We start from the raw sequence: 13,128 nt of genomic DNA, 5'->3' as shown, positions 1-13,128 counted from the left end.
ACTTGCCTGTTCTGATGATCCATGTGGCATTGGCTGTCTTCTGCAATCCTGATGTGGAGATGCCGGCGTTGGATTGGGGTGAGCACAGTAAGAAGTCTTACAACACCAGGTTAAAGTCCAACAGGTTTGTTTCAAACACGAGCTTTCGGAGCGCAGCTCCTTCCTCAGCCATCCTCTCCATTCACCTGAGGAAGGAGCAGTGCTCCGAAAGCTCGTGTTTGAAACAAACCTGTTGGACTTTAACCTGGTGTTGTAAGACTTTTTGCTGTTCTACAATCCTGGCAGCGGACACTGGCACCTTTCTGGTGCTGCTGGGTCTGATGGAACTGCCGGGCAATCAGACTGGCCTGCAGCTCGAGGGTGAGGAACCTCCTCCCCAGTCGAGGAGCAGAAGTCTCACTTGGCCCTCCGTTGTCCCCACAGAGGTTTATGGCTGCAGGGTGGTTCGGCATGGAGCATCTAGGTTCCATCCAGGTATTTTTCCCAGAGGAACTGGATTGGATTGGATTTGTTTATTGTCACGTGTACCGAGGTACAGTGAAAAGTATTTTTCTGCAAGCAGCTCAACAGATCATTCAGTACATGGGAAGAAAAGGGAATTAAACAGAATTCAAGAAAATACATGAGAATACATGATAGGGCAACACAAGATATACAATGTAACTACATAAGCATTGGCATCGGTTGAAACATACAGGGTGTAGTGTTAATGAGGTCAGTCCATAAGAGGGTCATTTAGGAGTCTGGTGACAGTGGGGAAGAAGCTGTTTTTGAGTCTTTTCGTGCGTGTTCTCAGACTTCTGAATCTCCTGCCCGATGGAAGAAGTTGGAAAAGTGAGTAAGCCGGGTGGGAGGGATCCTTGATTATGCTGCCCGCATCCCCCGGCAGCGGGAGGTGTAGATGGAATCAATGGATGGGAGGCAGGTTTGTGTGATGGACTGGGCAGTATTCACGACTCTCTGAAGTTCCTTGCGGTCCTGGGCCGAGCAGTTGCCATACCAGGCTGTGATGCAGCCCGATAAGATGCTCTCTATAGAGCATCTGTAAAAGTTGGTAAGGGTTAATGTGGACATGCCGAATTTCCTTAGTTTCCTGAGGAAGTATAGGCGCTGTTGTGCTTTCTTGGTGATAGCATCGACGTGAGTGGACCAGGATAGATTTTTGGTGATGTGCACCCCAACGAATTTGAAACTGCTCACCATCTCCACCTCGGCTCCATTGATGCTGACAGGGGTGTGTACAGTACTTTGCTTCCTGAAGTCGATGACCAGCTCTTTAGTTTTGCTGGCATTGAGGGAGAGATTGTTGTCGTTACACCACTCCACTAGGTTCTCTATCTCCCTCCTGTATTTGGACTCGTCGTTATTCGAGATCCGGCCCACTATGGTCGTATCGTCAGCAAACTTGTAGATGGAGTTGGAACCAAGTTTTGCCATGCAGTCGTGTGTGTACAGGGAGTAGAGTAGGGGGCTAAGTACGCAGCCTTGCGGGGCACCGGTATTGAGGACTATTTGAGGACAAAGGAACTTTGGGCAGAAGGCAGTGGGGGGCGGTGCCACCCCCACACTTCCACCGTGCCCCATATTATTCAGTCCCTTGTTTTCAAATGCCTCCATTACCTCACCTCTGCCTTTTTCTGCAGCCTTCTCTAGTCCTGCAAACCCCAGAGATATCTGTGCCCATTCTAATTCTGGCTACTTGCACACATTTAATTTTGATTGCACTGCAATTGGAGGCCATGCATTCAACTGCCCAGAGAAACTCCTGAAACAGATAAGGATTGCTATTACTAGTGTGTGCATAGGCAAAGTACATAATGGTGAAGATGAGGGCAGAATATGTGAAAAATTTTTTCAAAGATGATTGCTGTGAAAGAAAGACTATGGCTAATGATGTCCTCTACCATTGATAATGGGTACAGACATGGCGGGTGAGTGGCATCGAAGTGCACAGTAAGATTCTATACATAGCAATATACCCAGACTATTTCACTAACCCTAACGTACATCCATTATGGAACTGGTGGCCAGAATGATGGCATCTGCTACTGTGGGGAAATAAGTTTTCAATCAGGCAAGGGAGAAACGTTTTAGGAAGACTGCCTTCTGGGAAATCGGCAAGTTGCTTAAGATTGAGAAGGCTCAAATGATTCACCAGCGTCCTTAGATGCAGTGGATGAGGATTTTCAATCAAACTGTCAGGACATATTCTAACAGGTTTTATATTTTGATGGTGCATCAGAAAATTGGTAAAATGCAAGTGACAGACTCAATCGCTAATTCATCAAACCATCGAACAGCCATTGAATAAAGTGACTGGATGAGAAAATTCGCTGTTTCCACTTTATCCAGATGGGCTGATAAGATGGAAAACCTCCAACTATAAATGAGTGAAGTAAGCCAGACACTAGTTTAATGGCAACACACACAGAGGAAGATTGTCACTTGATATCCATTGTTGATTTTTATTGTCATGTATAAGTGGTGTCCCTGAATCCCAACAAAGATCTATAGAAAATGTACTAAGAGCTTGATGTATTTCTAGCTGCGGCAGAAAATAGGAGGTGTCCCGTCTGTGCATGTGGAGGGTACAGTCACTGAATGTATTTAAGAAACTAATAGATAGAATTCTAGTCACTAAAAGTGTCAAGGGGTATGGGGAGAGAACAGGAGCAAGGATGTTGAGATCGAGGATCAGACATGATCGAATTGTATGGCAGAGCAGACTCGATGGGCTGAATGGCCTACTCCTGATCCTAAATCTTTCTACTTCGTTGAGCATTGGTGGTGCCTTTGCCTCCAAAAATCCATGTGTGGGCCATGGAGTAAACATTAACGCGACTCTCCGCCCTGTTGAGAGGCCGTCAGCTTTCAGCCGATGGTTTCACCACTTAAAGGCTTAATTGGTCTGCCCCCTCACCTCCCGGCCCCCTCGCCTCCCGGCCCCCTCGCCTCCCGGCCCCCTCGCCTCCCGGCTCCCTCGCCTCCCGGCCCCCTCGCCTCCCAGCCCCCTCGCCTCCCAGCCCCTTTGCCTCTCCCAGCCCCCTCGCCCCTCCCAGCCCCTTGGCCTCTCCCAGCCTCCCAGCCCCGTGGCCTCTCCCAGCCCCCTCGCCCCTCCCAGCCCCTTCGCCTCCGAGCCCCATCACCTTCCAGCCTATCGCCAGTGGGCATGGAAGATTCAGCCGTAAATCTCAGTTATGATCATCTGGGACCGAAGGTTGTACAGGAACATCTGTGATCTTCGGTGCGTTTTTACCAACTCAGTGCATAAGTAGTCCAAGCTACAACTCTTTACTTGCCCTGTGGATTGAGAATACATTGAGGCAGAATATGAACACCAGCAAGAATCTGCACTGTTCAAATTTCTTTCATCATTAGGCTCTCACTAGCTGCAATTTGTGTAACAGTGGTCTGCTAAAGTTTTTCACATTTGCTCGACTTGTGAATGATCGTTTTATACAGGTTATCAAAAGAATAGTTAATGAGGAGCGAGAAGTGGAGCTTTCATTTTGTCACCATTCAGTTCCTGCAATATTTCTTCTCCCTGATTTTATTTTCCAATAGATTTGAATTTAACTTTGTTGAAGCCGGAGACTCGAAGTTGTCCTGCCTAATTTATTTCTCCTTTAAGGTTCTGACATGTTGGGGCATGGTTGAACAAATGCTGGATGACCTCCAGTGCGTGTGCAGTTCTGCATGTGCGAGACCATACTGGCAATTAGCTATTCAGTTTTGTCTGATTTTGACTTCAACCAATGTTCATAAACCGTTCAGCTGGCGTCAACAATGTGACTTGTGATTTCTACAGTGCCTTTTAATGTAGAAACCATTCTAAAACACTTTATGGACGAGGTAGAAAAAGTAGAGAGATGAATAAAACAGAGGGCGTGGAAATTAGTAGTCTGCAATCTTGGCTTAAAGGTACGCTTTGAGAAGGTTTGTAAAGGGGCAGAAAAGTGGGACGGAGGTCCACAGAGCAGGCCAGGGTGAAAGGTGGCTTTGTTATCATAAAACACTATAGTCACTACCACTACCATAGTGAGACAATTGTACTGAAAGGATTTTTGGTTCTGCAGAAATGTCCTTGACCTAAAATGTTACCTCTGATTCTCTCATTGCAGATTCTTCCAGAATTGCTGAGTACCTGTCCAGCATTTTCTGTTTTGCCTCGAGACCGGGGCTGTGGGGCGCTGTGAATGGAAAGGGGGGGGGGGGGGGGGGGGGGGGGGGGGTCGTGGGAGATGAGGACGATGGGTGCACCCCTGAAGGTGTAATTTCTCGTGTTTATAAAATCAATTTTAATTAAGCTAATTAACATGTGTGCGAACCTGAGATTTTGTTAATTATTGACCACAGCATTGCAGATACTGCACAAAACAAGAGTCTGGAGTGGAGGTTTGATTTACAAGACTCAACACACAAGTTGGTTTAAGGCTGGTGACAAAGTGGTTTTTTTGAGCAATGTTCAAGATGTCCCTCGATCTCAGTGATGCGCAAATGTGATTGGGTGAAGATTTCATATTACGCCTACTTGAACAGAATACAGACAACAGCTTTTGTCCTGCCTTTCGGGATGCCATTCTGAGCTCTATATCTCGAGTAGGATGTTCTGTTTGTTACAGATCTACCACTTGTGCTGATAGCGAGGTGCAATTTAAGGTATTGAAGTAAAATAGAAGAACCATATTGTTTCAGAGTAATTGTTCCCATGGCATATTGGCACAAGTATACCAAATGGACCTTGTGATTACTGGTGATGTGTCTAAGACAAGTACAAACCTTTTGGCTTTTTATGAATTCTTGTCTGAAAGTTGCACCTTGGAATGGTTTATTTTGCAAACAGTAGGCACAATATAGTGGAATTGACATTGTATGTAATCAGGCTGTTACTGAACAGCTATGTCCTCTGGGAGAATGTAAGTGCATGTGGTATTTTAGCTGATATGTACTGAGTAGGGCACATAACTGTGCCAAGCTGATTTATTTCTCTTCCTTCTAGGTTATAGTTAAAACAAGGGCAGAATACCAGCCAAGTCAAAAGAAAGGCAAGTTTCAAGCACCGAAAATTGCTGAATTTACCATCAGCTTCACCGACGGGGTTTCGGAGCGGTTCAAGGTAATTGTCTTTGACTGAAAGGATGGTCCTAGTTTTCACAGCAACCTGATCACCTACTCCACAGTGCACTTCACGGGCATTACATTGAGATGGTCTGTTAAATGTATGAAAATGAGTGAATTTCAAAGAATAACCCAAAGGCTCAGACAGGCTACAGAAAGGCACGTGGGAAGAATTGGGGTGACCATTCCTGTTCTCTGTTCCTCCAGATGTTTCTACCACATCCTAGCTCTTGATTTTATTATGATCTGCTGACCTTTACATGCAATAATTTAATGTGTACGTTAGCCAATCGATCTCATGGTGGACTGATTGAAACCTGAAGTTCCCGAGCTCTACACCGATGTAGCTCCCAGAACTAGAACTTAAATTTGTAAGCATTGGGTATTAAGGGCAGATTAATATGGCGCAGAACTGGCCTAATTTCAAATGGCCTGAGGTGTTTCCTAATATCATTTCTGAACCCCCTGGCTCCAATTTTTAGGCTATGTCCTCCGTCCTTGTCCAACCAACAAAAACAAGGTGGAGAGAGAAACTTATCAGTTCTCTTTCATATGTTGAAAACTTTGATCAAGTCACCCCTTAACCTACTAAATTCCAGTGAATACAATATTGAGCATTGCAATCTTGGCTCACACGTAACCCGTGGACACCACTTATCATTCTGGTAAACCTGTACTGCACTCCGTCCAGGTGTGGCGCCCAGAACTGCTCACTCCAGAGCTGGAATAATACAGGGAGGGGGCAGACGGCAATCCTGTCCCTTGAAACTGTTGGCCATCCGGTTGATTAAGAAAGGGAAAACGCAGGAAGAAAGGGGCATTGGACCTTGGGGGGGGGAGGGGGGGGGTGCCCCATGATCGGTAAAGGGGGGGGGGGGGTGCCCCATGATCGGTAAAAGGCAGCCCCCAAAGTGTCACACCCCATTTCCAGCCCGCCCTTTACAATCTCCAGGAAAATGTCAGGCTGCCCGCTCCCATCTGGTTGCCCGCGCCAACCATTTTACAATATAGGCATGGTAATCAGGGTCAATTGTCGTGATAACTAACCTGATTGACCCTTAAGTACCTATTTAAGTTTGGTGGGTGGTGTGCCGATTTACGTACCCGCCCACTTGTGGTATATTGGAGGGTGAACTCGGGGGTGGCCAGGAAGCTGGTGGGGTGGGTTCCTGACCTATTTTCTATGCCCCCCTATATGAAGAATACCCGCCAGGGGCATATACAACTCAGCCCCATGCGTGGCATAACTAGGATTTTGTAGTATAAGTCTTGTGTTCTAGTTCTCTAAATATGAAAGCCAGCATTCTATTTGCCTTTTTCATTATTTTATGCACCTGTTATTAAAAGTTTTAACATAAACTGTGTGTCTGGATCTCAAAGCCTCTTTGGGCCTCCACTATTTTTGACTTTTCACCGTTTAGAAAGTAGCCGGTTCAGTCTTTTTAGGCACCAAGTGGATGGCTTCATAGTGTCTACATTGAAATCCTTTGGCGTAGTTTTGCCTATTCACTTAATCTATTCATACCTCTTTGTGATATGTCTACATTTACACTGTTTACATATCAACCTCTTTGTGTGTCACTAGCAAACCTCTAGATGCCGCTTTCTCTCCTATCATCTAAGTCGATAATACATGCAGTGAATAGTTGGGGGCCCCAACATAGATCCATGTGGGAGAATCATATCTGCCAATACAGCACCTACGCATTATTTCCCTTGCTGTTGCCTGCCATCTGGTCAATTTCCGAATCAGATGAATAGTTTACCTTCAATTTCAGGAGCTTCAGCTTTAGCCAACAGTCTCTCATGAGGAACTTTATCAGATGCCTTCTGGCAGTCAATATAAATAAGATAAACATTCCCCTGTCTATTTAAAAAAGTTACCAAGTTCATCCCGTTATTATTCCTTTCAGGCTCTGATCAGCTGAAAATGTTGATGGTGTTCAGTTACTCTATCTATATTTATTTATTGACGTTAGCAATTTCCTGACAAGAGATATTTGGCTCTTAATTCTTTAGTTTCTGTCTGAATTGCAGAGTGACATGTGCAATTTTTCAATCTGAAGCAAAAATTCCTGTATAGAGAGAACTTTGGAAGATTATTGTTAAATCATCTGCAATGCTTTCTTTAAAACCCTGGGGTTGAAATCAGGAGGCTCCAAATAGTCTTTGTTTAAATAAATGGACAGTAGACCAAGGACTGCAGCATGTAATTTTCTGACCATAACTTCCTGCCAGATGGCTCTTCACCTGTGAATCAACCTTTATATTTACAGTGGTAACAATAATGGGTTACGATAATTGGTATGGTGAAAGATGGCTTGGTCTAATCTGATTAGTGTTCGTCATTGTTAGGGCTCTACATTGTGTATGAAATGTTTGTTTGTGCAGCGCTTGGGAGCTCTGTGCAAATCTTTGCGCTAAAGTGTTCTACGTTCTGCAAGTCACATTTTTATCACATGCATCTACTTTTCCCAAATTTGCAAGCAACACATGGTCAATGAGAAAACTCGGCAGGAAGATTTTAACCGTACTCGCCTTACAAAACCAGATAGGTGGGCATTTTACTGTCCTGGAAATTTACATGCTAGAAAACCACGCAGGGCCTGCCCTTTTGATCTTGACGGAATGTGGTAAATTGCCTGCCCATAGCTAGCAGGGCCCTTATTCCAGTGTCGGGGGCGTGCACTGCATCCGTGTGGGAAGTCTTATGATGAAGATTGAAAGGCTTTGTTTTTTTCCTTCTGACAGCAACTTGCATGTCACTTGGGCTCGGACAGAAATTTTAAGTCTATGCTGAGCAGGGAACCTATTCTGCCAGATGTAAATGTAAACAATCATAGAGCTAAAGAGGCCCTTAGAAAAATACAGCACAGAACTTTTGTCCTGGATTAAGAACAAATTAATCTACACCCCATCATTCTGCCGTAATCCATGTACCTATCCAATAGCTGCTTGAAGGTCCCTAATGTTTCCGACTCAACTTCTTCCGCAGACAGTGCATTCTCACTTCACGCTTTTACTTTCCCTGAGAAAAGTGTATCCCTTTTATTCAGTGGCCTCCCACTTCCCCACACTTAACTGAGTGCCAACAGGTAGCCAACTCCCTGGAGGCCAGTGGCCTGCCTATTTCTGGCAACACAGTAGCACAGTGGTTAGCATAGTTGCTTCACAGATTCAGGGTCCCAGGTTCGATTCCCGGTTTGGGTCATAGTCTGTGCGGAGTCTGTACGTTCTCTCCGTGCCTGGTGAGTTTCCTCCAGGTGCTCTGGTTTCCTCCTACAGTCCAAATATGTGCAGATTAGGTGGATTGGCCATGATAAGTTGCCCTTGGGTGTCCACAAAGGTTGGGTGGAGTCACTGGGTTATAGGGATAGGGTGGAGGTGTGTGCTTAAGTGGGGTGCTCTTTCCAAGGGCTGATGCAGACTCGATGGGCCGAATAGCCTCCTTCTGCACTGTAAGAATTCTATGAAAATACTCTATTGGGTCCCGACAGCTGAAACCACCATTTGTTTTGTTGCAAAAATATACTTTATTCATAAAATGCCTGAAAGAACATTGCAAAATTTCAAAATGGCCTTCACACAAAGTACAATAATATGCAGGTTCTCGACATACTTCATGTTGAACTCTTGAGTGCTTCAGTACAGTCAAAGAAACATTACAGCCATTTCAAAATGGTCGTTACAAATGGTGCAAAGGTATTTAAGTTGTCTCCATAGATCAAGTTGCAGGCTGAGGTATTTCAATGCAATTGAAACCAGCTTGGCAGGAAAGCTGTTAAAACGCAGTCCGATACGAGTCCACTCCGTCCCCTTAGATTCACATACTGCCTTCTGGGTTGCTGTCAGTGCATTGGAGAAAAAGATTTTTCTGTCTGAATAGTAAGCCTGCTGCATATCAGAATGACCTAAATACCAAATGAGAATCTCCTGGGATTCTATAGGGATATGAAACTCAATATATCTGTTTGGTTGAAATTTAATTTGTGTGCTTGTTTGGACTATAATGTTAATTGGTATCTGTTAGATACAGTATACGGCCCTTAATGTGCTCTGCAATTGTTACCCTGCGAATGATTCACATTGATGATCTTATCTTAAAGACTGTTTATTTGGAACTACAATTACTTTAATGAAGAAGCCAATTAAAAACTTCTTCCATCCTGTGTTTGAAAGGCCTGATTTTTAACTACTCAGCTCGAGCCAATTTGTTTCCATCTGTTCCCACTTCCATTATAATTTTGATATTGGCATGAATGTGAAAAATGGAGGCCACTGCTGGTGTAGTCTGTGCCAACGTGATACTTGTGTGAACCCAGCATGAAACGCCACCTTTCAGGTCCCCGGGCTATATGCCAATGTCTCACTGGCTCATATGACAGGAAAGGCACATCAGTGTTTTGTAAGTTTTGTGAATTCCTGAATGATTGTCGTAATTGAGATTTCTATTCAATGTCTTGCTGTTACTTTTTTCAACAGTTCTCTTGTCTTAGTCATGCCTGGATCGAGAAAGGTGGTTCCCACTGAATAGATAATTTATAGGAAATTGTCGATCGGGCTCAGTGTCCAGAAACATTTGCAGATGAATGTCACCATTTCCAGAGTTTGGAGGTGAATTTTCTTACAAGTTCTGTGCTACAAAGGCCCACTGTACATAAAGCTGACATTCCTCGTAAGTGAAAGCTTTGGTTCAGGATAACAAAGAACAAAGAAAAGTACAGCACAGGAACAGGCCCTTCGGCCCTCCAAGCCTGCGCCGACCATGCTGCCCGTCTAAACTAAAATCTTATACACTTCCGGGGTCCGTATCCCTCTATTCCCATCCTATTCATGTATTTGTCAAGATGCCCCTTAAACATCACTATTGTACCTGTTTTCACCACCTCCTGCGGCAGCGAGTTCCAGGCACCCACTACCCTTCTTGCCTTTAAGGTTTAGTGAACACAGGCATGTCCAGGCGAGTGGATAAAGAGAATCTAGTTTTTTTGCAAAGCAATAATATGTACAATACTCTTCAGATCCTAGCTGGGTATAAGATTCCCGTTCAAAGTCTGGCCGACTTGGATCAAAGTCTATTACACTGTCCATGGGCTCACTGCACCTCAGCAAGTGAGCTCGTACTCAACGGGGCTCATGGGGAGACTAATTGCTCCAACCCTGTAGGTCTCGTGCAGGTTACAACATCCTATCCTCATCGCCAGCTTCTTGCCTTTAAGGCATCTGAGGTTTAGTGACCACAGACAAGTCTAAGGCGAGTGGATAAAGAGAATCTAGTTTTATTGCAAAGTAATAATAAATATAATTCTCTTCAGATCCCAGCCAGGTCTGAGGTGTCAGTTCCAAGTCTGGCCAACTTTTATATCAAATTCTATTACTCTTCCCATGAGCTCCCCGATCCTCAGCGGAAGGGATCAAGCCCCATTCCAGAGCCTCAGTTACATTATCTACACTAACACTTCAGTACTATATTTCAGAGTGAGGGAATGCTGTCTTCGATTTGAAATCCCCATCTGATTGTTGAACTGGACATGAAATATCCCAGGAAGAAGGAAATTATCTTGGTCAATATTCCTCCCTCAATCAACATCACTAAATTGAGCAACTGTCTCAATACTATTTATCGGAGCTTGTTGTGCATAAGCTGGCTGTTGTATTTGCCTACATGACATTGACTACATGCCATTGACTGTGAAGTGCTCTGGGATGCCCGCCCGATTGGAAGTCAAGTCTGTCAGTCAGGCCGATTTGTGGGTGGGATGCCTGTCAAAGCGTAAGTGGGAATGCTGTGGAGTCAAAATTCCAAACCATGCAGGTAAACATAAATGTCCAGGCTTCCCGACGGAAACCCGCCCTTCCACCTACCCAGCCCCCATGTCAAAATTCAGCCCATAATGTCAACCTTTTACAGCTTCTGCACTTTTAATTTGAACCTTGCGAGCCTGTTGAAAAATGATTTGAACATTTTCCATAGCTACCAAAACCACCAAATTTATTTCTATAACTAATCAGCAGGAACCAAAGAAATATTCGACAATCCGCAATCCATGAGTTTCTACTAGTCTTGTGTCTATTTTAATATTCCATTCATTCCTCAGTTGACATTTTATATGACTCCCAGCTCAGTTTCTTTGCTTTTCTTTATTTTTAAGTATCATTTTTTTTTTACTTAAAAGGTTAGGCATGACCTTCCTATTCCAGATCTTATTATTCTTCTCCTTGAACTTATAGAATTTATTTCACACTCCCTAAGATAGTCTTCAAATGTTCCATTTTCTGCAGTTAAAAAATTCTAGCCCATTTCTCAATTTATTTTCATTGCCCGCCATTTCAATGATTTTGTTCCTTGAATGTATTGTAAATTATGCAACGAGACACAGTTGTTTTATTGGTTAACATTCACTAGGTCAGGAGAACCTTTCGACTAATCTTGGAACGTCTATTCGGAAAGACTCGATAATCCACACAGTACAGCATCCAACTGTTTCTTAAATGATTTCAGGATTTTTATTTCCAATGTTCTCTGTGGATCAAAATTTACTTCTCTTTTTGGTCCTCTTCAGGGCCTGCTGCTCCCGAATGCTAACCTTCCCTCATGAGTTTGAGATAAGGCACCAACTTCACACAACAGTTATTATGCACCGGGGTCTGATCGACAACACCAGATACTGATTTTTAGAATTTGGATTTGGGTTTATTGTCGCATGTACCGAGGTACACTGTAAAGTATTGTTCTGCGTACAGCCCGGACACAGATCGTTCCATACACGAAAAAACATAAGACATACGATCGATACATAATGTAAATAAATAGACACAGACATGGGTGAAGCATACGGAATGTAGTACTACTCAGTCGAGAAGATGCGTGGAGAGATCAGTTCAGTCCATATGAGGGTCATTCAGGAGTCTGGTAAAGCTGTTTTTGAATCTGTTAGTGGGTGATCTCAGACTTTTGTATCTCCTGCCCAATGGAAGAGGCTGGAAGAGAGAATAACCCAGGTGGGACGAGTCTTTGATTATGCTGCTAGCCTTCCCAAGGCAGCAGGGGGCATAGACAATGAATGGAAGGTGGGTTCATGTGATTGACTGGGCTGTGTTCACGGCTCTCTGTAGTTTTTTACGGTCTTAGGCCGAGCAGTTGCCATATGTGGCTGTGATGCAACCAGATAGGATGCCTTCTATGGTGCATCTGTAAAAAATTGGTACGAGTCAATGTGGTCATGCCAAATTTCCTTAGTTCCTGAGGAAGTATAGATGCTGTCTTGCTTCCTTGGTCGTAGCGTTGACATGGGTAGACCAGGACATTTTGTTGGTCATGTGCACATTGAGGAATTTGAAGCTGTCATCCATCTCCACCTCGGCACCATTGATGTAGACTGAGGTGTGTATGATACTTAGCTTCTTGAAGTCAATGACCAGCTCCTTAGTTTCATTGACGTTGAGGGAGCGATTGCTGTCCTTGCATCATGTCACTAGGTTCTCTAGCTCCGTCCTGTATTCTGACTCGTCGTTGTTCGAGGTCCGACCCACTACGGTCACGTCATCAGCAAACTTGTAGTTGGAGGTTGGAGCCAAATTTTGCCACACAGTTTTGTGTGTATAGGGAGTATAGTAGGGGCCTATGTACACAGCCTTGTCAGGCCCTGGTATTGAGGACTATCGTGGAGAGGGTGTTGTTGTTTACCCTTACTGATTGTGGTCTATGGGTCAGGAAGTCATGGATCCAGATGCAGAGGGAGGAGACAAGTCCTAGGATTTGGAGTTAAAGAAGCTCCTGATAAGGGTGTCACGCGCCCCCCCAAAACCCATGAGTTAAAATATTATCTGGTATGAATACAGCATTAAACCAGAGGGAAGGTGCAGTCATGATATTACCCTCTCATACTCTACTCTTATTGGGTGTGGGGGGTTAAAATTGGTCCTGTTTCAGTCACTACTGGAGTCATTCTAGTGAATCTTTTAATGCCTCCAGCACTATTCTGTTCTGCTTTAACATGTGTGAGCTCT

General features: G+C 44.2%; 1 protein-coding gene across 1 annotated transcript in view; it reads left to right on the top strand.

The window, feature by feature from the left end:
* LOC119963446 (neuronal vesicle trafficking-associated protein 1-like) overlaps nucleotides 1-13,128 on the top strand; it is a 54,866-nt gene that overhangs the window by 16,896 nt on the left and 24,842 nt on the right. The window contains exon 3 of the mRNA XM_038792585.1: nucleotides 5,000-5,116. Within this exon, the coding sequence (XP_038648513.1) occupies nucleotides 5,000-5,116 (117 nt within the window). The remainder of the gene's footprint in view (nucleotides 1-4,999; nucleotides 5,117-13,128) is intronic.

The sequence above is a fragment of the Scyliorhinus canicula genome, chromosome 3 (genome assembly GCF_902713615.1).
Source record: "Scyliorhinus canicula chromosome 3, sScyCan1.1, whole genome shotgun sequence".
Classification (NCBI taxonomy): domain Eukaryota; kingdom Metazoa; phylum Chordata; class Chondrichthyes; order Carcharhiniformes; family Scyliorhinidae; genus Scyliorhinus; species Scyliorhinus canicula.
This window is presented reverse-complemented; position numbering and strand designations above follow the sequence as displayed.